The 25,035-nt window shown below is 56.0% G+C and overlaps 2 protein-coding genes across 5 annotated transcripts; one reads left to right on the forward strand and one right to left on the reverse strand.

Moving 5' to 3' along the window:
• Nucleotides 1-1,286: 1,286 nt before the first annotated feature.
• On the forward strand, nucleotides 1,287-15,804 carry EXTL1 (exostosin like glycosyltransferase 1). 2 transcript variants are annotated; one of them, XM_036874715.1, is made up of 11 exons: nucleotides 1,287-2,888; nucleotides 7,760-7,850; nucleotides 8,155-8,262; nucleotides 9,096-9,215; nucleotides 9,740-9,872; nucleotides 10,072-10,178; nucleotides 11,022-11,111; nucleotides 11,832-11,918; nucleotides 12,208-12,368; nucleotides 13,048-13,222; nucleotides 13,378-15,804. In XM_036874715.1, exons 1-11 carry the CDS (start codon nucleotides 2,116-2,118, stop codon nucleotides 13,558-13,560), a joined length of 2,028 nt encoding a protein of 675 aa, XP_036730610.1. In that variant the 5' UTR covers nucleotides 1,287-2,115; the 3' UTR covers nucleotides 13,561-15,804. The 2 variants fall into 2 exon arrangements, with proteins under 2 accessions (XP_036730610.1, XP_036730619.1); XM_036874724.1 differs by lacking the exon at nucleotides 11,832-11,918.
• On the reverse strand, nucleotides 9,343-25,035 carry SLC30A2 (solute carrier family 30 member 2). 3 transcript variants are annotated; one of them, XR_005022615.1, is made up of 9 exons: nucleotides 24,226-25,035; nucleotides 23,340-23,557; nucleotides 22,476-22,622; nucleotides 21,651-21,804; nucleotides 20,729-20,903; nucleotides 19,881-19,986; nucleotides 17,727-17,861; nucleotides 17,000-17,238; nucleotides 9,343-9,414 (listed from the first exon to the last, which is right to left on the reverse strand). XR_005022615.1 is itself a non-coding variant. In XM_036874736.1 (8 exons), exons 1-8 carry the CDS (start codon nucleotides 24,273-24,275, stop codon nucleotides 17,093-17,095), a joined length of 1,131 nt encoding a protein of 376 aa, XP_036730631.1. In that variant the 5' UTR covers nucleotides 24,276-25,035; the 3' UTR covers nucleotides 15,910-17,092. The 3 variants fall into 3 exon arrangements, 2 of the variants coding, with proteins under 2 accessions (XP_036730631.1, XP_036730647.1); XM_036874736.1 differs by lacking the exon at nucleotides 9,343-9,414 and having other exon boundaries at nucleotides 15,910-17,238; XM_036874752.1 differs by lacking the exons at nucleotides 9,343-9,414; nucleotides 24,226-25,035 and adding an exon at nucleotides 23,630-23,744 and having other exon boundaries at nucleotides 15,910-17,238.

The following is a 25,035-nucleotide window of genomic DNA, read 5'->3' on the forward strand; positions in this document are numbered from 1 at the left end:
AGGAAAGTCAGCCCCTCACCTAGTGACTGACCCTGTAGTGCAAAGAGGTCAGATTTCCCCTCTGTTGGCCAGTTTGAGGACTTTCTTGGGTGTATGAAGTGTGCCCCACCCCAGACTGGCTGCCCACTGAGGGGATAACATTCCCATGGTGGCTCCCTCACCAGATCAGCGGCCCTCTGAGATCAGAGGAAGGCAAGAAGGCAGGAGGCTGCCACTTGTTGAGGGACACCCACAGGGTAGGCCTAGCTTTGACCAGGCTACTGTCTCATGGCAGATATTATTATTGCCTTCCTAGAGAAGAGGGGGCAGAGGCCCAACATCATCCAGCCAGTAAGAGATAGAAGCAGAGTCCATTGCAGGCCTGCCTGGCTCCCTGTGGCTGCCCTCGTCAGACCGGGGCTCCTGGCCGCCAGAGTCTCTCTCTCTCATCATTTCAGCGATTCCTCAGTGGGTGACATCACCCATTCCTGACTTCCGTCGTAGAGCACAGACCCAAGAACTGAGCGGGGGGGAAACCCTCAGTGGGTGTGGACTAATGGAGAGTCAGTTCACCCTCAGAAAGAACTCCCCATATGAACTGGAGTAAGGATCCGGTCCTACACACCCTTCCCACAGAGCTCCAGGCAAGGGCTGACCTGTGCGCCTGAGTGTAAGGTGCCGAGAACGGGCCTGAAAAAGCTGGAGCTGGAGCTGGATAGGACTGGTGGAGGGTGAGGGCGGGGCGGCTGAAGGAAGAGGGACCAATCCTGGGAATAGCTGGGAGCACCTTGCCCAATACCATCCCCCCCCAGCCCCTTGACACCTCACTTACCTGTTGATGGAAGGGGTTAAGTGGAGAGCCTGTCTACCAGCCAGGAGTGAATCCCCCATCTGTGGTGACCAGTGGGAAGCTCTAAGGACTCAGGTCAGGAGCTCCGGGTTCAAATCCCCACCCTGCCGCTCCTTAGCTGGGTCACCGTATAAGATACCATCCCCTCTCTGAGCTTCACTTTCCTCATCCATAGGAAACAACAGTGATAAACTTTGGCCTTGGAAGGTTGACGTGAGAATTCAGAGACAGAGGTTGTGAGAGCTCAAGGCCAACTGTGAGGTGTGGGCCCTGCTGGTTATTATTAATAGCAATCCAGAAAACGGGTTTGGAAGGGGTTAAGTGGAGACCTTGCCTCCCAGCCAGGAGCGAATCAGGGCTGGCAGGGGAGGAGCCAGGCTGCCGCTAGGAAAGAGATCTAGATTGGCCAGATACTGCCCTGAGAGGGGACGCAAGATACCAGCGGGGCTTGGGGACCATGGGGCAGGGGCTTGGCACGGGGTCCCTGGCCTCTGCACCCTGATAGCTCCAAGCCAGAGGGTGCAGGACCAGCTACTAGCGTTGGAGGGAGGAGGGGCCGAGCCGCCTGAGCCAGGACAGTGGGAGGGTGGGAGAGGACCAGGACCCAGAGCCCTCCCAGCTCCCCAGGTAGGGGCCACTGGCTGCACTCAGGCCTTGACCTCAGCTGACTCTGAGAGCCCACATGGGATGCAGGGTCTAATTTAAGCCCCAGCTGCAGGGCCCACAGCCCAGGGGTGCCTGCCAGTGGGCACAGGTGTGGCCAGGCTGCTCAGGGGCTGCTCAGGCAGCAGGAGGATTGGGGAGACCAGCCCTGCGTCCACCCAGCCCTGCACCCTGGCCAAGCCGCCTCCTGTGGGAACCCTCATGGGTCCCCCATGGCCTGGCAGATGGCCCTCCTCTCCGTTGAGGCCAAGGTCAGGGGGTGCAGCCAGGAGGGCAGAAGGACACTGCCTTGCAGTCTGGACAGGGGTTGCATCAGCCTGAGCAGCGCCAGGGGAAGGGGGCCCTGCTGGGAGGGCAAAGGCTGGCTTGGTTGTCCAAAGGCCAAGGAAGCAGAGTCCTGACCGCAGGAAGGCAGGGCCAGAGAGCTGGGTCCTACCTGGCCTCCTGGTGCCTGGCCTGTGACTTGCTGTTTGATCTTACACAGGCAGCCTGCCCTCGATGGGCCTCAGTCTTCCCATCTGTATGATGAGGGTGCTGACCTAGAAGGTTGATCCCAGTCCCAGAGGCCTACACTCAGGCCCCTGCTCCTCCTGCTTCCTGCAGCCCTGGCTGTGGGTGGCCACATGCAGTCGTGGAGACGGAAGTCCCTCTGGCTGGCACTGTTGGCCTCCTGGCTCCTCGTCCTGCTGGAAGTCTTCCCCCTTCTCCACCTGGCAGTGCCCACCAGACCCCGGGCAGGAGCCCCCCAAGGCTGGCCCCGCTGGCTGGACGCAGAGCTCCTGCAGAGTTTCGCCAGGCCTGGGGAGCTCCTGGAAGATGGCCCTCAACCTCCTCAAGCCCTCCGTGGTGGCAGCTGCAACTGGGGAGCTTGCTTTGACACCTCGAAGTGCAGAGGTGGTGGCCTCAAGGTATTCGTGTACCCAGCGGCTGGACCCGTCTCCGAGACTCACCGCAGGATCCTGGCTTCCATCGAGGGCTCCCGCTACCACACACTCAGCGCTGCTGAGGCCTGCCTCCTCCTCCTCCTCAGCCCGGACACCCCCACTGGAGAGTGCGACCCGGTGCCCCCGCAGTGGGATGGGGGCAGGAACCATTTGGTCCTCAGTCTCCACCCAGCCCCTTGCCCCCGGACCTTCCAGCGGGGACAGGCGATGGTGGCCGAGGCCAGTCCCACAGTGGACACCTTCAGGCCCGGCTTTGACGTGGCCCTCCCGCTTCTCCCTGAAGCCCACCCGTTGCGAGGTGGGGCACCGGGCCAGCTGCGGCAACACAGTCCCCGCCCCGGGGTGGCCCTGCTAGCCCTGGCAGAGGACAGGGGCAGGTGGCACATGGCAGGCACCGACTTCTCTGCCTGCCCCTGGGATGGGCGCTGTGAGCAGGACCGTGGACCCAAGCAGTAAGTGGAACTTTCCCCTTGGGGGCTGGATGGGAAGGGTATGTGATGGGAGCGAGCCCAGGGGCCAGGGTAGAGGGCAGGATTGAGATGGGCAAACTTAGGCCTCAGCTGCAGCAGGAGGGAATCAGGCTAGATAGCAGAGAACACTGCCACCGAGATGGTGATTTGCTGCAAGGGGTGTCCAAGGAAGGTTTTGGAATTCTTCCTTGGGGATCTTTAAAAGCATAAAACATGACTCACTCCTACTTATTCTTCTTCTTTTATTCCAATCCTTCCTTCCCTAATGTTTTATTTAACATACAACTCTATAGTGCTTACTATGTGCTAAGCACTTTTTATAAATGATTATAATAAAATAATACTAATCTTTACCTTTGAAGTGTTGGTGTACCAGACACTAAAGCTCTGAGAGGTTGAGTAACTTGTCTGAGGCCACCCAACCAGAAAGAGCACAGCCAGTATTTTAATCCAGGATTGCCTGGCTCCAAAGCCTTCAGCCTTAGAATTCTGGGTTTTAAGCAAGAGTTTATGATCAATCCTGTCAAATGCCTCAGAGCCATGGTCACAGATGGAAGCTGCTCTTATGTCTAGTTTCCGGGATTAACTTCTCAAGGTAACAGGCTTTGGTTATAGCAAATATGAATTAAGTCAGACCTACAGAAGAATCCCTACCAGTGAGAGTGCCTGAATATATACAAGAGGCATGGGGACCCATGGGGACATGGAGAGCTCACTTAGAAACTTCCCTCTACCTGGGCTAGTTGTGGTGACACACCTCAGGTGGTAAAGCAGTTAACGCCTAAGCACCCTAACCCCTCTGCAACCCCCAGGAGGCCAGCAGTATCCAAAGGCTGGCTGGGCAGACTGGAGGTGGAACCTGTCACTCTAGAATCCTTCCCTTGTCCCCTGTCTCAGGTATCTCCCTATTCTTTGCTAGAACAACATGGCTTATTCTGAGCTCCACTTCCCTCCCAGGAATTCTTCACGTGGCCAAGCTCCATTTTTGCCTCTGCTTGGGGCTTCTGGGGCTTTTCTCAGCCACAGGGCTCATGTGGGAGTGGAATCTCTCTACCTCCTGAAGGCACATGGCCTCCAGGGAGCCCCGCAGCCAGGGGTAAGAGCAGAACTGCCCCTCAGTCCCCATGGCCCTTCTGCTAGGACCCATCCTTAGCAGGCATCCTCGGCAAATCCCCCGAAAAGCTGAGGATCCCCCCAGGTACCTCAAACTCCAAACTCAGACAGAGCTCACCTTTGTTGACAACGTTCTCTGCTCACCTCGCCTGGCCTTACTTCTGATTAGGCACTTAGCCATTCTTGGTTACAGGAAGTTCTTCTTTCAGCTGACTTTAGTTACGGCTAAATGCAGTCGGTTACTGGTGAATATGAAAGTTATTTTAGCCTGAACTTCTTTGAGAAACTGAAACTTGGGGAGTGCACACAATAGGTAGTTGCTCACTAAATGTTTACTGATTGAATCCAAATTGGCCAGAGCTGGCCAAGGTTTTCCAACAGGCGTGGGCCACCCTCTGAGTAGCATTTTTGATAAGTGTATTTCCAAGGTGTGATGCCTGAAAGCCTCTAACTGTCCTCTGAATTTCAAGCAGTTCTGTCTTTGGCCTCAACCCCCCTGCAGGCGACAGGACTTGTAATCTCTGGAGTAGCTGGAGCCTCAGTTTCCCTGAAGTGCCAGGCAGCTGCCTGAGCAGCCAGTCAAGTATAGGGACAGAGAGAGAGGGAGGCCCACAGCCACAGGCCAGTGCCCGGACGGTGGCCTGAATAAACAAGTGCTGGCCAGAGAAAGAGGCGATTCAGGTCCCTGCCACCGTCCCACATTCACTCCGCTGGGGGAAGGGGGGAGGGGAGAAAGTGGGCATCTGGGGAGAGCCTGCTCCGCTGCTTTACATAATTCATGGCTAATCCTCTCGAGCACCCTTCAAGGGAGGTGTTATGATCCCCATTTCAGGGAACAGGAAACTGAGGCTCAGAGACATGGAGGCAGCCAGCCAAGGGCCTTGGTGACAAACTCCGTGGTTCACCACAGCCTCCCTCGCTGCTCCGATCAGGCGCTCAGAAGCAGCAGAGCTGGGATTAAACCACGCTTCTGGCTCCAAAGCCCATATTTTTCCACCTTCGCTGAACAGTCTCATATTGCTTTAGAATAAGCCTCCACCCGTTTAAATTGTTATTTATTTATTTTTATGAATAGGGAATTCATTCACATGGTACAAAATTCCAAAGGCACAAAAGGGTATACAGTAAAAACTCCCTCCCACTCCTGTCTCCAGCCACCCAGTTTTCCCTCCTGGAGCCAAATACCCTTTCTAGTTTCTCTTGTGTCTTTTCTGAAGTACTCTGGGTGTATATAAACATGTGTATATGCTCTCCCCTGCTTTTTGGGTTTTTTTACATAAATTTAATGCATGTTTTAAGGTCCCCTGGCCTGTCGCCACTGGGCGCACGAGGTGCAGTGCCTAGGGCCCATGATACTTTAGGGGCCCATGAAAATGTTCTCATTTCTTTGAAAATCAGAAGAAAAAAGTGAACTTCTAAATAGAAGAAAATGCTTTCATATATAATATTAGTATGTTCGTTTTTATACCAACACAGTTATCGAATATAATTTTTATAATATTTTTATGGCTGAAGGACTGCAAAGGCCGAAGTACGCAGGGCACTGGAAGTCGCAATGCAGCCCTGCCTGTGGCCATGGGTGGAGTCACCTTGACAGCAGCCTTGGACACTGAGGCCCCAAGTCCATGCCAAGCACTTTACAGGGTCACAGATCATCAGCAATCACGACGAGATCCATCCCTTCTACAACACACACACACACACACACACACACACACACACACACACACGGAGGTGCTCGTCCAGCCTCTGATGGGGAATTCAGCACCTCCCAAGGCCACCCACTGGCTTTTCTCAGCCAGCTCCATTACTAGAATTTGTGCCGAAACTGACCTTTCAGACATTTAGTCCATTGGTCCTGGGTCTCTCCTCTGTTGCACACTGAGCATTCATTCATTTAGCCCCCACTGAGTGCCCATACTCTGCCAGGTGCCTTGCTAGGCCCTGGGGATACTGGATGAGGGAGGCACAGCCCCAGCCCTCAAGTTGCTTGGTCTTATTAGAGAGACAGACAAGTCACTGGTGTGACACACATTGTTAAGCAGAGAGAGGCTGGGCAAGCTGCCTGCCCGGCTCCTCTACTTCAGAGCTGTGTGACCTCTTTAGGCCTCAGTTTCCTCATCTGTAAAATGGGATATTAACAGCACATACCTCCCATCTCATAGGGTTGCTGTGAGAATGAAGTGAGTCAATGTAAGTAAAGCACCGAGAACAAAGGGCATGCTCAGTAAAGGTTAGCTTGGCTCGTTACTACTGCAGTGCACATAAGGGCTGTGGGAGCAGAGAGGAGGGAGCCATCTCTGGAGAGACCAAGGAAAGCTTCCCAGAGGAGGTGATATTTGAACTTTATACATTAAGACTAAGTAGGAGGAATTCTTCAGGCTGCAAGGCAGGGAGGGGTGCTCCAGGCTGGGAGAGAAGGAGGTACAAAGACACAGAGGGAACAGTAGACGTTAATGAGGACTGACCGATACAGTTTATTCAGCAGGCTCTCTGGCTCTGGGTTCTCTGAAGCCTTAAACTTAAGGGTTTTCAGTCCCTTAGGGCTTTACTGGGGGAGGAGGAGAGGGCTGTGGCTGGCTGGTGCTGTGGCTCTCAATGAGGTAGAGGGTGTCCTGTTTTTAACTTGTAGCTTCTTCCAGAAGAAGCCTGGCGGGACACCTGAGCATCGGGCAAAGAAGGCAGGGTCCTCTGGGAAACCCTTGGGCAGCAGGTCTGGGGTGGTTCAAATAACCTGGGGCCAGGAGTTAGCACACCTTAGTTCTAGTTCCAGCTCTGCCCCAGCCCTTTCTGAGACCCTGAGCCAGTCCTCGGGTCTCTCTGAGACTCAGTCTCCCCATCTGTTCAATGAGGGTTAGTCCAGAGGCTAAGTACTCCTAGGATTGCTTCTTAAAGGTTCAGACTCAGGACCAGATAGGCTGTAGCTGAGGAGGGTCCTGGGACCCTCTAGGCCCTATTCAACAGTCCCACTCTGAGCAGGCCTGTGAGCCCTGGAGTCCTGCACACGCACACACACACACACACACACACACACCCCGTAGCCAGGGCATGGGCACTCCTTCCCTGGCTGGGCAGTTCCAGGGTGCTGGCTCTGAGGAGGCTGCGACTCCTACCCCTCCCCCCAACGGGCACACACAGCCTGAGTGTGGCCCTGGGGCTGGTGGGGGAGGTGGGAGGAACAGAGGAGGCCTGTCCTCTGAGCAAGGGGGCCTCTGGGCCGGGGGGCCTCTGGGCAGCGGCTTCCTGTGTGGTTCCAGGCTGGGGGCCCAGCCCACCTCCTGACAGAAGAGCCTTTCACGGGCCTGGGCTCTGAGGATGGGGAGAGGGCAGGGCACGGAGGCCACTCAGGTGACGGCCGCCCAGAAGTCTCCATGAGGCCAAGAGGTGGGAGGGCAAACGCGTGCTTGCCCAAGTCAGACCAGCCTTGGAAACGTCAGCTCCCACCACCTCCCATTTTTCAAACGAGGGAACCAAGGTCCTAAGAAGAGAAGGGAGGTGTCTAATACCACCAAGGGCAGCGGCAGAGCTAGAGCTGCTACCCCAGCTGTGGGCGAGGGGCAGTGTATGGCTGGGCGTGTGCAAGAGTGTCTGTTAACAAATGAGAACATGGTGGTGGGTTTGTACATTGTGAATTTGGGATAGTTAGTGTGGAGGGCTGGGGGGCCATCAGGGGAGTCAGGGGGGTGAGGGGCAGCTGTCTCAGGTCTCCTGTGTGCAGGGCCCCCTCCTGTGCTCCTTAGGACCCACCCTGGGGCAACGCTACCCAATGCCACCTTCTGCCTCATCCCTGGCCGCAGTCCTGATGCCTTGCACTTCCTTCAAGCCCTGCAGGTACAACCCCGACTTGGGCATCCCCCATCCCTGTCCCCCTACACTCCTGAGCTGGAAGGGCAGTCTGGGCCCAGGCCGATGGGAAGGGCCGGTGAGCTGCCCACTCCTTTACTCTGGGACTCAGATGTGCCTACAGCCATATTCATTGCACCCTCTGCAGAACACCCCCCCACCAAAAAAACCCCACTTTTCTCTCCTCTTTACCCCTTGCCCCCAATGCAGCAGTTGCTGACTTGGAAAAGGGAGGAGGGGTGAGTGTGTGCAGGGTGGGACTGGGCTCCCCAGTGACCTCCCTACCCCCCAGGCTGGCTGCATCCCTGTGCTTCTCAGCCCTCGCTGGGAGCTGCCCTTCTCTGAGGTCATCGATTGGACCAAGGCGGCCATTGTAGCTGACGAGAGGCTCCCACTTCAGGTAGCTCAGGGCCCTACCAATGGGGTGGGGACTAGACCCGGGACATGGGAGGACCCCGGGATCCTGGCCCCCAGGCTGGTCTCGGTCCTCATTCTTATCCCCCATCTACGTATATTGATGATTTTGCGCCCAGCCCCAAGCCTCCGGGGTTCTGAGAGCAAGAACTCAGCCTCTTTCAGCCTCAGTTTCCCCATCTGTACAATGGGATAAGTTAGACCAGATGATCTCCATGGGCTCAACCCCACTGGTCCGTGACTGATTAAATACCTAGTTTAAAGGAAAGCCATAAAAAATCCAAAATCTGAGTGCCTACATGGAGCTTGGGGTGGGGAAGCAAAATGTAGAGTGACTTTTCCATCTGATGAAACTCATTTTGCCCAGCTCTGAAAAACATATGCATGAGCCTTGAATCCCCTGAGAAGTGAGGGTGGTGTAAGAAGTTAACAGGAATAGCCTCCATTCACTGAGCCTCTACAATGTGCTAAGCCCTTAATATGTATCATCTAATTTAATCCTCACAACCACCCTAAGAGGCAAGTACCATTATTGTTCCCACTTTACAGATGAGGAAACAGACTCAGACAGATTAAGTAGCTCATCCACAGTCACACGGTTACTAAGTGGCATTTAAACTCAGCTCTGTGTGACCCCTGAACTCTTGATTGCTAAGTTACCTGGGATTTTGCCAAGGCTGGCAGCTGCCAACCCACCTGGAGAAATGTGGGGAGCGGGCTTCTGCTTCCCAGACCTCCAACCTAGGTTGTCCCCACCCCAGGGTGAGTCAGGGCCGGCCAGGGCCCCATGCCTTCTCCTTTGATCCCTCTGTGCCCCAGGTCCTGACTGCCCTCCAGGAGATGCCCCTCACACGGGTCCTTGCCCTGCGTCAGCAGACCCAGTTTCTATGGGATGCCTACTTCTCCTCAGTGGAGAAGGTCATCCATACCACTCTGGAGGTGAGGGGGATTCACCTGATGGGGGTTCTGGTGTTTGGCTCTGCCTCATCCCTGCCCCTCTCCATGCCCCTCTCTTCGGACACCTCCTCTGCCCTGGTGTTTGGGCTTGCCTCTTGAAGATGCTTCTGGGATGAATCAGAGACTTGGCTCGGAGCTCTTGGATGAGTTCCTTCTCCAGTCTTGGCCTCAGTTTCCCCATCTGTAGCAGACAGATTTCAAAGCATGTGCCAACTCCAGCTGATGGGCATTGGTTGCCTGGGGCATATGTTGGGAGGGATTCTGGGTCCGGAAAAAATGTCATGACCTGTTAGTGATATCTGCCATGAGTGAAGACAGCATCACGGAGTGACCCCCTACCCTGGACTTCTGAGCCTTTCAGTCCCCAGCGATCTGGTGTTGCAGATGCTGCCCTCCCCAGATTCCTGAAGGGGGAGGTGTGGGGCTGCACTGGGTCCTCACTTCCTCAGACCCCGCCCATGGCCACACTGGCCGCTCCCTCTGCACAGCCTTCTCTCATTTCACAGATTATTCAGGACCGGATCTTTGGCGCCTCTGCTCACCCCTCGCTACTGTGGAACAGCCCCCCAGGGGCAATCCTGGCCCTGCCCACTTTCTCCCCAAGCCCCTCGGACTTCCCCTTCTACCACCTACAACAGGGTATGCCCTAGGGATGGGACAACTTGAAGTCCCTTCATCAACTCTCCCCAAGTCTCTGCCCCAGCCTCAACCATAGAGCCCCATCAAGCCCCTCCCCAAATCCCCCACATCTTTTCTGGCTCCCCAAGTCCCAAACTCAGGTCATTCTTGGGGGGTTGTGTCCCCTCCCGCCCTAATAGCCTGTGTCTCGTTCCTCCAGGCTCTCGTCCTCTGGGCAGGTTCAGCGCCCTGATTTGGGTGGGGGCTCCAGGCCAGCCCCCCCTGAAGCTCATCCAGGCCGTGGCAGGCTCCCAGCACTGTGCCCAGGTCTGCCCCCTTGCCAGCTGGGGTGCCGGGATCCAGGATGGGGGCAAAACAGGGCAGAGCCCTTGAAGACATCTGGACGCCAAGGACAACCACACATTTTGGGGGGAGGCATGGGAAGGATTTTCAAGTACCATTGCTGCCTTCCTCTTTCAGTCCCAAGTTTCTAGTTCCTTTCCCCCACCTCCATCCCCGCTTCCCTCATGGAAACTGATGAAGCCACCTGAAAAACAGGTGCCTCTTGTGGAGGTTGAAGTAAACATACATGCATTTGTTTATTCATCCAGCCTTTTTCTGAGCACCCTGGGCTTGATGCTGAGGATGCAGAGAAAAAGTAGGAAAGGATTCTGCCCCAGATTCATATTCAGTTAGCATTTCCCAGCACACAGACTGTCAAATATCACTTCCAGAGAAGCCAGATAGGCTCTTGAGAGTACCTGGAAAGGAGACAAGCAGTTAGCTCAGCCAGGGTGCAGACGGATCAGCTTCAAAGATGGGACATTTGAACTGGGCTGGGAATGATAAAGGAGCAGGAGGAAGAGAATGAAAACCTTTGAGAGAAGATGGGGATGGGGCATGGGCTCAGGGCCCAGGCTAGGTGCGGCTTGAGTTCTAATGCTACAGGTAGCTACCTTCGAGTACCACTGGAATTCATGCCTTCCGGAAGATCAGAGGCAAAAACAGGGCAGTCATGAAAGGACCTTGGCTCTAACTAAACTCCTCCCAAACTCACATATACAGCTGCTCTTCCAAACTTCTTCCACCCTGAGAAAGATTACTCCTGGGACACCCCACACACCCTGGCCTTCTGACCCAGACTTCAGGAACATCCCCCTTTCCTTCCAGATCTTGGTTCTCTGGAGCAGTGAGAAGCCATCCCCAACCAGGTGGCCCAAGACAGCAGTGCCTTTGACAGTCATTGATGGGCACAGGAAGGTGAGAGATGGGAAGGGATGTGGAAGGGTGGGCTCACCCCCAGAAACCTGAGATCTGGGGAGGACATACACAGCGTGATTTACTTGGGCCTGAGCCAAAGCTGGACTTCAAGTTGGGCCTGGAGAAATCAGACCATGGGTTTCAGCTGCAGGCCTAATAGAAATGATTCTCTTCCATCCCTGGCCCTTGTGAATCGTGCTTCCAGAGAACTGGGGTTTTATGTGATGAGGAAAGGCAGAGAGAGTACATCGCTGTCTCGGGTAAGGGATAGAGGGGAAACCTGGGCAGGTGGCAGCATTTTGGGCGGGGGTGAAGGGGTGGCTTCCAAGAACCTGGGTTGGTGTGACACACCTGCTTGCCTGTGCCGTTCTGGGAAAGTCCCTTCATCTCTCCGGACCTGTTTCTTTCAAACGAAGGATGTTTGACAACCCTTCCAGGGTCGAGGTGAACATTTAATGTGACAATAGAGGAATCCTGGAATGTCAAAACTGGAAGGGCCCTAGACACCAATGGCCCCATTTTACCAAAGGGCAAACTGAAGTCCAGAGAGGGAAAATGAGGTCCTCAGGTCAGAGTTCCAGGCAGACTTGCTGTTTTCACTGCTCTTCCTTCTACACCATGTCTGCAGGGGCTCCTGCTTAGCAGATATTCAGATACTCATCATGAGAGCCTGGGGAGGGGTCCTACGGCTGAGTTGCCCTCCGCTCCCTCCCCCTGCAGGTCAGTGACCGCTTCTTCCCGTACAGTGCCCTCAGCACCGATGCCATCCTCAGCCTGGATGCCCATAGCAGTCTTTCCACAAGTGAGGTGAGGACTCCCAAGAGGAGCCCTGGCAGCCCTCAGATCCCGGGAGCTGGGATGACCAGAGATCAAGAAGTCCAGCCTCCTGCTTTAGGAGTTTTCAGCTCCTAGCTGCAAAAGCACTGTTTCTAGCTCCCAGTTGGGAAAGTTCCCCTAAGCATCCCCTGAAAATTTTCTAACTCCCTTCTCCTCTCCCCTGAGTCCCCTCAGCCAGGCTGGCCTCGCCTCCATGTCTCGGGAGGCTCCTGGCTGGGCAGGAAGTCCTTCCTCACACCTTACTTAAACATCTCCCCAGGTGGACTTCGCTTTTGTGGTGTGGCAGAGCTTCCCGGAGCGGATGGTCGGCTTTCTGACGTGGAGCCACTTCTGGGATGAAGCCCGGGGTGGCTGGGGCTACACTGCCAAGAGGACCAACGAATTCTCCATGGTCCTCACCTCGGCTGCCTTCTACCATAGGTACAGATGCCAGCCCCGGCGCAGGGCTCAGAGGGCCAGAGAACCCTCCTTTGAACCAGGAGCAGGGTGGCGTGGGAGTGGACACAGCAGTCAGCCGAGAGCTCAGAGATCCAGGTTCAAGGCCACTTCCCAGTGCCGTGATGGGCAAATCTCCTCACCTCTCTTGAGGTTCAGTTTCCTTGTCTGTAAAGTGTATTCACCCCACAGGGCTGGTGTGATCATCAAATAACAAAAATACATGAAGTCCTTGGCACACAGTCAACAGATGGCAGCTAGTTGTATTTTAAGTAGAGCCATGCAGAGGACAGGGACAGTGTTTGGATTTGGGGGTGGGTGAATCCACAGCCGTCCTGAAGCTGGTCTTTGGCCTGCCATGTTTGATGGCCTTGGAACTAGCTGATCCTCCCCTCATTCTGGCTCTGGGTTCAGACTTCAGAGCCCAGGGAAGGGGGCCCCAAGGAGCGGGGCTCCTTGTGAGGGAGGGGGCAGAGAGACTGGTGCATACTTGGGGTGGGTGCTCTCTGAGGCAGCCAGGGCTCAGCAGAAAAGGGAGCAGGACTTTCCCAAGAAGCTTAGGAATTGGGGTCAAAGGGAGAGTAAGGTCAGGAGGGAAAAGAATGGGGCCTGGCGGGTGGGTGAATTCGGCTGCAGCCTCTCCCGCTCCTCCCTCCTTACCCAGGTATTACCACACCCTCTTCACCCACTCCCTGCCCAAGGCTCTGAGGACCCTGGCAGATGAGGCACCCACCTGTGTGGATGTCCTGATGAACTTCCTAGTAGCATCCGTCACCAAGTTGCCCCCTATCAAGGTGCCCTATGGGATGTGGCATCAGGAGGCCAGACCTCCTCCACTGGTGAGGATCTAGGGGGGTGGTCGGCACTGGGAGGGCCCCAGCTGGGGAAGGGATTCCCGTTCTAACTCTAACCCTTTTTGCTGCACGAGGCGGGGGTAGGGTGGGGTTCCGAGGACAGAGAAGCCCTCCAACGCATTTCTCCCCGCCCCCCTTAGGAGCCTGGGGGTCCGGGGCTCAGGCAGGAGCCGCAGCCCGCAGCCCAGAACTGCATCAACCAGATGGCGGCAGGGTTCGGCCACATGCCCCTGGTATCTTCTCGCCTCCGTCTGGACCCAGTGCTCTTCAAGGACCCGGTGTCCGTGCTGCGTAAGAAATATCGCAGCCTGGAGAAGCCCTAGGAGGGACTCGCTGAGACCCCAGCGGTCGCTGCAACTGCCTCGGGGGAGGGGAGAGGCTCCGCCTCCTCCCTTGCGGTATCTGGAGACCCAATCAAGGCTGCCATTTAGCCAGCACGGCAGTACCCGATTGGCCAACCACCGCCTCGCCCCCCACCCCCCAGCCTAGCCGCTAGTGGCAGTTCCCACGTTCACGTCGCTGGCTCTGGGGCCCTTCCTCTGCCTTCGCAGACCCCTTGCCTGGAATGCCTTTCTCGGCTTCTCTGCCGAGCTGACATCTACTTCTCTTTCAGATCCTCGCCTCCTCCACGAACCTGCCTGACCCCCACCCCCGCCCCGGATCCTCTGCGCTTTCACAGCCGGGTGTGTCCCTTAGTCCCGACGCTATTCATGCTGCCTCGCATGGTACACCGTCAGGCCCCAGGACTGACCCGGGAGTCTCGTGAGGGCAGGGCCGTGTCCTCGTCTCTCTGGCCTGGCAGGTACGCCACAAATATTTGACGAACAGATAGATGGAAGAGACATAACTACATGCCTGGCTCTGTGGCGACAGTGGCGGGGGTGTGGACAGGGTGTGCGGAGTGAGACACAAAACTGCACCTCCCACCCCAACCCCTGGGTTTTTAGTCCGGCCGGAAAGCAGCTTCTCGCAGAATCCTGGGTTCTTCTCGCAGAATCCTGGGCGCAATCCTCGCGCCCCAAGAATAGAGCAGAGAAGTCCCGGGGAGCCAGTTTCGGGGCTCCCTTCCCGACCCGGCGGAGCACAGTTGGGGGTGGTATGGGAACGCCGGTGGCCCTGCCGGGCCCGAGCCCCTCGTCTCAGGCACTGCCGTCGTCCTGCATTACCAGCCTGGACCACTAGTGGTCAGCACCGCGCCGCGCTCCCTCCCCGCGGAAAGGGAAGGAAGTTCGAAACGCCCATCGGGTAGGATTAGGGGGAGCGGGGACGTCGAGATTGGTGGTGCGCAGCTTGAAGTCGGAAAACTGGTTGGCCCACACACTTAGGACTAAGAAGGGGCCATTTCTAGGTGGGCTGTGTGGGAGCAAGGGCGGTCCCGAGCGCCCTGGTGGTGAGAGTGGAGAGGGGGAGGGGACGCTGGGTTCTCCTAGGTTCACCCACCTGGAACTGGTATGATCACTTCCGAAATAAAGCGCGTGTCTTTGTCCCTTTGCTCAGGCTATAAATACCTCTACAGCAGCTGCGCGGGGGGAGGGGGACTCAGGTCTCGCCTGGGAGCTGGGGCCACTCTAGAGGAATGGGGATGGTGGGTCCAAACCAGGTCCAGGGTATCCGGTGTTTTTCTGCTTCGATGGCCTCGCAGCTTTGGAAACTCCCGTGACTAGTGACTAGCTCGCTGGCCAGAACATGGTGTCCCCAAGGCCTCCGACGTCCATCCTCCAGTTTGACCTCTGGCCCCTGGATGACTCAGGTCATCCCCAGAGCCAGTCACAGCGTGGGATGCAGAGAAAGCTCTCTTTGGGGAGGCATGGGGCTACTGTATTCTTGAGATGGAGGGGGGACTGGGACTTTAAGGGGAGGGGAGACAGTCTGGCCCTGAGTCAAGGACAGTTGTTGAGGAAGCACACAGCTGCAACCCAGGCAGCCTTCCCAGGGTGGGGAGGACTCCAAGTGCCAGGCCCAGCTGGGGGAAAGAGACACCTTTTCCCTCCCCACTCACAGTTGCAGCACCCAGAACACTGAACTACCTTGGCATGGCCTTGCCTGTGGGCTGCCAGGCCCAGTGGCTCATACTGTACCAATATGCAGCCCAGAGCAGGTCACCAGCCCCTGCTGTAGGGGGAGGCCTCGGGCTGTGTGACTTTGGGCAAGTGACTCAAACTTTCTGAGCCTCAGTTTTCTCATCTGTAAAAATGGAGGACAGCAATGACTGTCTCTTGAGAGGTGTGTAAGGACTTGGAATATAGCAAAGCCCAGGATCCAGGTTCCTGCAGCCTGCCATGGCTGGGGGAAGGGAGGAATTTGATTCCCAAGATTGGGGTGGAGTGGAGCTCCACCAGTGATCACACACACACACACACACACACACATACACACACTTCCAAGCCAGCACAACTTCCCACAGATTTGAAGGGGCCGAAGAACCCTCAAACCTAGATCACAGCCAACCCCGGATGACAGTGCTGGAAAGGCACAAACAGGTCATTTCACAGATGGGAAGAGAGAGGCTCAGAGGGGAAGGCGAGTGACCAACCCCTCCTCCTCCCGCTGTGGGTCAGGACAGAGTCAAGACAAACCCAGTGCTGCCCCCGGAGGCTGGGAAGCCCACCTGGCCCCTCAGGCCATACTTCCAGAATGATGCTAAAAGTACCCACTCTTCCACAGCCACCATGTGCTCAGCTGACTTTGGTCCCAGTCCTCACAACAACCCTGTGAGGTAGGTGTCAACATTCTTAGTCCGCAGACGAGAGAGACGCTGACCTCCCTAAGGGCAGAGACAGACCACTAGATCAGAGCCACCTGATGACTGGGCATACTGCCTCCTCTGTGACACTGGGGACAGGTCCCCTGGCTTCATCTTGGAAATACAAGCCACCTCCTAATTCAGGAATCTTCACACACACCTCAGGAAGCCAGGGGCTCCTGTTCAGGTTGTACCCTCTTTGTCCTCCATCCCCAAGTTTTGAGCAGGCCAGGCCATACCGGCAACAGAGCTGGCCCAACCATACCCAGTGTCAGGCTCCTCGACCCCGGGACACAATCAGGGCAAGAGGAGTGGCCCGGGGCCTGTGGGGCTGTTTGGGGGGGGGGGGACCCAAGCTGAAATCTCTGCCCATCTCCACCCCTCCCGCCAGGACACCTTTGTGTTGGCACAGCTTCCTGGACGTTGGCGAGGCGGGGGGGGGGGGGGGGATAAGGAAAGAGGGAACCAGCGGGTCCTTACCTAGTCAGAAGCCCCCTACCTCCAGGAAAAGGAAACATTTGGCTCTCAGTGAAATGACTCAGGCACAGATCAGCCTCAGGTGCCCCCTGGCTCCCCATCTCAGGGGGAACCCGTATGAGTGTGCAGGGTCCTCACCACTCCCCAACCCCCATGGCCTCCTTGTAGCGTATTGTTAGAGGCAGAGGAAGGGGGCTCTGTCCCAGGGCTTCTTTACAGATTCATAAGGCAAAGGCCAGACAGACTGAAAATGGGAAATGAGGCAGGTAGGTGAGGGGACAATGAGTCTCCCCTCTACCACCCCTCACTATGCCCCACTGCCTTTCCAGAGGCTAGTGGTAGGGCGGCATTAGCTGAGGATGAGGCCCAAACCCTGCCCCACCGGGAGCTGGAAGAGCAGGGTCACACCAGCTTTACACCTGCCGAGACTACTGCTGGCAGTAGTCAGATGGGGGAGATGGGGAAGAGCCCGTTCCTGGAGTGGGACGAGCCCCCTCCACGCTGAACATGGAGTCAGGAGAGGGCCCTGGTTTATAACCCACCTGGGGTAGGCAGAGTCCTGGCTGGGCCTGGGGGACACTCAGCCCAGCCGTCTGCAGGCCTGTCCATGCCCCAGTTGGCGCCTGGCCAGGCAATCAGTCCGAGGGACCCTGGCATGACTGACAGTCCTTCATGTCCTCAGAGTAGTCCTCTATCTGGATGGTCATGGTGTGGAAGTGGAACTTGCCCTGCAGGCGGGCGCTGGCTGCCTTCAGCACAGCCTGGGCATCTGCGTTCCCAGCTGGGGGCAGAGAGGACACACGAGGGCAGGCATCAGAGAACCGATTACTCACTCTTGGGCCCTTAGGAATGATTAGGAGCCCCAGTCTTATATCCTACCCCCAGCAGAACAAGATAGGGGATGATGAACATCAAGAAACCCCCAGACTCACTCCTGTACCAGGCAACCCTCTGGTTCCCATACCTGGCGCAACCCTGAAAGAGCAGGAAAAGCACTGGCTTGAAGGCTAGGAATCTTTCCTCTGCCGCTGATGAGCTGTAAGAGCCTGGGCAAGTGACCTTACCACCCCACACCCCCCAACCTCAGTTTCTTCATCTATAAATGGGACTGTGATGACCAAATGAAATAATGTATGTCAAGTACTCAGCATGGGATCCGGTCCAATGCATGGGCACTGCAAGCATCTGGGGTCATCTGGACCCATCAGGGATGGCCCCAGGCCTCCCGCTGCCTCTCTCTCACCCACCCCGAGTGTTCCCACTACTCACCGATGGCGACGTGGACAGACAGGATAGGCTGGGCCACAGTCAGTGCCCAGATATGCAGGCTGTGCAGGGCTTCCACCCCCTCCACCGACAGCAGCAGATCCCGCACAGCCGTGAAGTCCATGCCCCTGGGGGTCCCTGAGGATGGCAGGGACAGGGGCTGAAGGAAAGGGCGCCCTCCCACCCACGCCTGTTCCTGCTCCTCAAATGTCTCCTCACTCAGACCTCCTTGGCCTGATGTAGCCCCCACCTCCCAAATGACCCCATCATATCACCCTGTTGTATTTTCCTCTTCACACTTAACACTGTCAGAAATTATCTTATTTGTGAGTTTCTTGCTGTCTCTCCCTCTGAAGTGGAAACTATGCGAGCAGGACAATTGTTTGGTTTACCACCCTATCCTCAGTGCCTAGAACAGTGCCTAGTCCCACAGTATATGCTCTATTAAAAAAATTTGTTTTTATCTTCAGCAAGTGGTGCTGGGAAAGTTGGACAGCTGCATGTAAGTCAATGAAGTTAGAACACACCCTTACACCATGCACAAAAATAAACTCAAAATGGCTTAAAGACTTAAACATAAGACATTGACACCATAAAACTAATAGAAGACAGCATAGGCAAGACATATTCTGACATAAATCGTACCAATGTTTTCTCAGGTCAGTCTCCCAAGGCAACAGAAATAAAAACAAAAATAAACAAATGAGGGCTTCCCTGGTGGCACAGTGGTTGAGAATCCGCGTGCCAATGCAGAGGGCACAGGTTCGAGCCCTGGTCTGGGAAGATCCCACATGCCGCAGAGCAACTAAGCCCGTGTGCCACAACTACTGAGCCTGCGCTCTAGAGCCCACGTGCCACAGCTACTGAAGCCCGTGCGCCTAGAGCCCGTGCTCCACAACAAGAGAAGCCACCGCAATGAGAAGCTCACGCACCGCAAGGAAGAGTAGCCCCCGCTCGCCGCAACTAGAGAAAGCCCGCGTGCAGCAACAAAGACCCAACACAGCCAAAATATAAATTAACTAAAAAACAGAACAAAACAAAAATAAATAAATAAAATAAAATATGGCACAAATGAACCTATCTACAAAACAGAAAGACTCATAGACATAGAGATCAGACTTGTGGTTGCCAAAGTTGGGCGGAGGGAGAGGGATGGACTGGGAGTTTGGGGTTGGTAGGTGCAAACTATCACATGTAGAATGGATAAACAAGGTCCTACTGTATAGCACAGGGAACTATATCTAACCTCCTGGGATAAACCATAATGGAAAAGAATATTAAAAAAGAATGTATACATGTGTATAACTGAGTCACTTTGCTGTACAGCAGAGAGTGGCACAACATTGTAAATCAACTATACTTCAAATAAAAAAAATTTTTTTTTAAAGAAGGGAAACTGGGGATCCCTGCACCCGCATGGGGAATCCTCATCATCACTTTTATCTGGGTCAGTCACATTCTTGGAGAAAAAACTCTGACCTGCAGCCAAGCACTCCTGTTGACCCCAAACCAGGATCTAGACCAACCCTGACCACGCAGAGACCTATGACCCAAGATCCTGAGCACAAGCAAGCCGGGTGAATAAGTGTGGTAACTCAGGGCAGACCATCTGCCAGCACTGAGCACCCCTCAAAGCCCTGCCACGTCCTCTGGAGGTGGGGTCCTCAGAAAGGAAGGCCTGAGCTGGAGTGGATTCCGTAGTCTTGTCCAACACCAACTGTCCCTTTCTGATCCCCAGTCTGCCCCCCCCGACCCCACTGTGCAATGAGAAACATAAACCTCACCCACTAAGGGAAGGCGAGTGGAGACTCAGGAAACATGAGGAAGGTCTGGAGGGCCAGGTGCTGCAGACACCGGCCGGAAGCCCCCGGACTAGGCAGGGAGGACACATCCCAGCAGGGAGGAGGCACCCTTGGGGGTAAGAGGAAGGAAAGGACGATCCAGAGGACATTTCCAGAAACAACCACACCTGAGGGCCCTGCTCAATGCCAAGATCAGCCCGGGGCCCCGGGAGGTTCTCCAACCTATGCCAGGCTCCAGACCATGGCCCCCCGCCAATGTGCTGGGATGCACCCTACACCCAACACACACACACACCTGAACTTATATTAGAGCTGGAGAGCCAAGAGCAAAAAGGGAGCCCCAAGCCCAGGTTACCTTCCATCAGCACCAGGATCACATCTCTCAGGATGGTCAAGGTTGTCCCCAGGACGAGGATGGAGAAGAGGAAGGTGCAGATGGGGTCTATAAACTTGTACTCTGGCTACAGGAAAAGGGCAAGGCAGAGCTGGGGCTCACCACCCAACACCTTAGCCTCCCTTCTCTGCTCCCACCCAGCATTAAGTCGGGGAGAGGGGATCTCTCTGCAGGGTGGGCATGAGCCTCACCCTGACCCTGCCTCCCAGTTCTCTACCTTTTATTCTGTGTCCAAAAGGACAGGCAGGACAGACCACAGTTTAGGATAAGGCACTGCACCTTCCCACCCCTCCTTGCCCAAGGGGCTGAGACATGGACGGAGCTAAATGGAATCTTAGGCACCATCTGGTCCAACATCCCCATTTTATAGATGGGGAAACAGAGGCTCAATTAGAGCAAGGGACTCACTCCGCATCGTGCGGCTGGCAAGGGGTGGACCAGGCTTCAAACCCAACACTTGGCTCTTTCCACTACACCACACTGCCTCTATATGATGGGCAATGCCCAGGCAGCATACAGTCCTGGGTTTGAATCTGGCTTCACAACTTACCAGCTGGGTGATGCTGTGCAAGTCACTGAGCCTTTCTGAGCTGCAGAAAACACCACCACCTCCCCTTCAGGGTTGTTATCAAGATCAGAAGTGCTAACACTTAATGGGTGTTGGATAAATGTTCCTTCCCTCTCCTACCCTTTTGCCCAGAGCTGGGAGGGAGCTAGAATCTGGAAAGGGTCCTGTGCAGAGAGAAGCCCCCAGATGATCTACCCTCCCTTCCCCACCCAGCCCACTTCCCTGTGTCCCCAGCTCTAACCTTGAAGTATAAAATAAAGGCTGCCACTAAAACGCCCAAGCTCTGCAGAAAGTCTCCAACCACATGGATAAAGGCAGCTCGGACACTGGGGTTCTCCTGCTGCTGGCTGGTGTCGTGGCTGTGCTCATGGCCATGGCTGTGTCCGTGGCCAGACTGGTGAAGAATCAACCCCATTCTACAGAAGTGGAGACAAGGCCAAGGGGCTCACTGAGGTAGCAGATAGAGGTTTCAAATCAGCCAGGTAGAGGCCCCCATCAGGACTGGCCTCCCCAGACTGCATGATCCCTTTGGCCACGTGAGGAGCCCAACCCACGTGGCCTTGGTTCAGAGTACCAACAGGAGAAGGGGCTCAGCTCCATCCAATGTTAGGCTGAATCTGGGCACAAAGATGCCCCAGTGCCAAGTCTCAGAGCAGGAAAGCCCCACAGAGGGGCCTTCACCATGTCACAGATGGTGAAGCTGAGGCCCAGAGAAGGAAGTCGCTTGCCCAAGGCCACTGAGCAAAGGTGAGAGAACCCAAAAGAGACCCCGGTGTTCTACACACCCTGCCTCTCACTGAGACCAATTTCAGGCACATCACCTTGAAAAAGGACTTGGATTCTGCCCCTAGGGACACCTGCTCCTGCAAGAACTAAACTCACCCCTCCCCATGACAGGTATGAAGCCTCTCTGGTTATTCACTGACATGTATGGGGTGGGAACTTGATGCTGCCACAGGTTTACGGCTCCCGATGGCCTTGCCCTAGGCCTCAGGCAGGACCCAGGTGTTCCAGGTGCCAGAGCTCAGACCACTAGGGAAATTCTGATCCTGCGACCTACCCTGGAGTGCGGCACCTCCTCCTTCTAACGAGAGCAGGCATGTAGGTATGCGTGTGAGAAGTGGGAGGGGGAAAGACTCACAGGGAACCCAGGCCACACTCACATGACGTTCACGACCACAGCACAGCCCGACGTGATCAGCATGGTCCCCTCCTCGATCTCATAGTCCCCAGAGATCAGCCGTTCCACCGCCAGGTACACCAGTACCCCAGTCACGACCCAGATGGACAGCACAGAGAGCAGGGCGCCCAGGATCTCTGAGGAAGAACCCGGCCCCCAATACCAATCTTAGCATGGGGCCCTAAGGCTAAGGAGCCCCCTCCTCCTCCCCACAAAGTCTGGGCCTGGGTCCGACTGGGCTCTGCTGGAGGTATGGCTGGTGTGGTTGCACCTTACCCCACCACTCATACATCTGGGAACATCTGAGCTAGAAGAAACTCAAGAAATCATCTGCGTCAACCCTTTCTGTTGAAGCTGACTCATTAAAATATATACCCATTGCTCAGCTGGCAAACTAAGGCTTCTGAGGAACAGAGGCTGGGCCATCTGTCACCAAGAGGAAAATGACAATGCAGCCCAGAGATGAACTTCAGAAGGCTTTGCTGAACTTTCCCTCCCCCTAGAGCTGATCCATGGAGTTATGTGCAGAGTTAATGCACAGTCATTTATTCTTGAAGTCTGGCCACTTCATTTCTTAGGAAGGTGGACTCTCCTTCCCTGCAGGGTGGGAATTCCCAGAGGAGCAGGGGACCAGGGCTCCCCCATTAGACTGGGAGCTCCCAAAGGACAGAGCCAAGGTTGACATCCCCTTTCCCCACCCAAATCACCCTCCTGGCCTTACTCAGGGACCCAGTACGCCCACCTAAGAACCTAATCTTGACCTACCCCCCTCTCCCAACTCCATCCCCAGCCCAACCAGGGCCCTTACCAGCTCGCTGCCAGCCGAAGTTCATGGTCTTGGTGGCTGGCCGGGAAGACATCCACAGGGAGAAGAGGCTGATGAGCATGCTGGCAAAGTCAGTGAGCAGGTGGGCTGCGTCTGTCATGATCGCCAAACTATGTGCCAGGTACCCACCTGCAGGGGCAGAGCCAAGAGGATGGAGGGTCCTTATCAGTCCCCCAAGGAGCCAACTTCCCAGAGTGTGTGTGCAGCAGGAAAACCATGAGCTCTGGAGAAAGACAATAGATTCCAGACCTCTGCACCATTAGCTGTATAACCATGGGCAAGTGACTTACTTTCTCTGAGCCTCAACTTCTACCATCTGTGAAATGGGATTAGCAAAATCTACTTAGAGGGTGAATGTGAAAATTGAGTTCAGATTGGGCCTGTAGGGGAATTCCCTGGCGGTGCAGTGGTTAGGACTCCCCGCTTTCACTGCGCCCTCGGCACGGGTTCAATCCCTGGTCGGGGAACTAAGATCCCACAAGCCATATGGCATGGCCAAAACAAAAACAAAAACAAAAAACAAAAATGGGCCTGGAAAGCATAGCAGGCACTCGGTAAATGCTCCTTCCTTCTAGGCATTCAGGTCTTCCCTGACCTACTAGTTGTGTGTGATCTTGGGCAAGTTACTAAACCTTATGGTGCCTCAGTTTCATCATCTGTAAAATAAGGAGACTAACAGCACCCATATGACAGTGCAAGGTTGTTGTGAGGATTACATGAGATAGTGTGCATATAAAATATGGAGCTATTAGTATTAATACTACAGGAACATCCAGGAGAAAAGCCTTTTGGATCATCCAGACTATCCATGTGCCAATTTCATTTAATTAGCAAAAAAGTCCTTACCAATGACTTCCCCAATCATGAACGACAGGCAGAAGGCACAGGCCACACAGAGCTGGCGCCAGGCCCTCTTCTTCTTGGGGTCGCAGTGACTGCCAGGACTCGTCTGGGCATGACAGTAATGGTTGCTCTTGGTAGCCAGCTCAATGGGCTGCAAGTCCAGGCCAGGTGAAGACAGAGGGATCCAGCCAGCCCCATCCTGCCACAGAGATCTGTAAGACCTGTCCAAGGAGGAAGGGTGAGGGGAGACTCAGCTCTGAGATGGGAGCAAAGAGGGCTGACTCCAGTCTTACCTCTCTGCGGGGCCTGATTGTTCCCATGTGCCCATTTGGAAGAAGAGCTTAAGGACACTTCAAGCTCAACAGACTCTGAGGAGTGACCAGAAGCCCCTCTTTGCAGGGGGTGCTGGGGAACGACCAGTCCAGGAGTCTTGGCTCCGTGTGTTCCCTCCTCCCCCATCCCTCCCAGGGCCTGGAGGAGGCAAAGACCTTGGGAACTGGCCAAGGGGCTGGGCCAGTCCAGCCGAGCGCGGAGAAGGAGCAGAGCTTACACTCAGGGAGAAGAGCAGATCTCCCCCTCTCACGGTCTGGGGACACCGGGCCTCCCAGGGCGGGGCTGCCCCCGGGCAAAGTGCTGGCCCCGGGGCAAGGCTCCAGGCACGCACTCCCCACTAACCCGCAGGGGTCAGGATCTGTGCTCAGCCACAAGAGGGGAGGGATGATCCCCGTGCCCAGGCTCCATTTCCCCTTTCCTTCCTTCACCTCACCCCACCCCTCCTGTGTGGTCCCAGTTCAAGCCGCCGTCAAAACCAACCACTGGCAGGATAGCAAATGAGGAGGTGGGTCTGATGCCACTCAAATTCCCGCCCCTCCCCAGGCTCTCGCCTTACCCGGCTCCAAGCCTGGCGTCCAACAGATGCTTCCTCTCGGTGGCCTCCATGCGGCCCCGCGCGCCCTGCCGTGTGCTCCCTGGAAGTTGCGCGCGGGACGCTCCGCGGCGCGCACTCACCTGCCGGGAGGGCCCTGCGCGCCTTTCCCGCCGCCCCGGCGCGTGCGCCCCTCGCCCGCCCGCTCTGCCGCGAGTTCGCTCCCGCCTGGCCGTGCCGAGGCCGCCGAGGGGTCGTCCCGCTGTCGCTACCGCTGCTGCCCCCACTACGCCAGCCGTGGCGCCCCGCTCCCGCTGGCTTTATCCGGTCCCCGCTACCCCGTGTGAAGCGGCGCGTCGTGTGCAAAAGCCCGCAGGGAAGGGGGAGGGGGCAGCTGGCGGCAAAGGGCCCCGGCATTGACCCCTAGCACCCCGTCCCCTGCGCCCCCAGGGCCCAAGGAGCCCACCTGGCCTGCGACAGAAAGCCTAACCGCTCCCGCCCCGCTCTGCTGCTTGGTGTTTCCGAGTTGGGACTAGTCTGCGCCCGCCTTCCCCCGCTCGGGGCCGGCTGTGTCCCACAGAGAAGTTCTCGGGCCCCGGCTTGTAGAAATCCGCTTTGGGTCCCCTGAGAGCAGGAATGTGGCTCCTAAACTCAGAATAAGGTCTCCTGAGGCTGGGGTTGTGTCTTCCCCTCAGGAGACCACTGATCGGTTTCCACTCTCAGGCTGCAGACGCCAGAGCCCCCCATGTTCTTCCGCTCAGGCCAGGGGGCTCCTGCGAGCGGGGTATGCCTGCCCTCAGGCTGGGGCAGTAGCCCTTCTTAGGACTGGTTGGC

The sequence above is a fragment of the Balaenoptera musculus genome, chromosome 1, assembly GCF_009873245.2.
Source record: "Balaenoptera musculus isolate JJ_BM4_2016_0621 chromosome 1, mBalMus1.pri.v3, whole genome shotgun sequence".
NCBI lineage: Eukaryota > Metazoa > Chordata > Mammalia > Artiodactyla > Balaenopteridae > Balaenoptera > Balaenoptera musculus.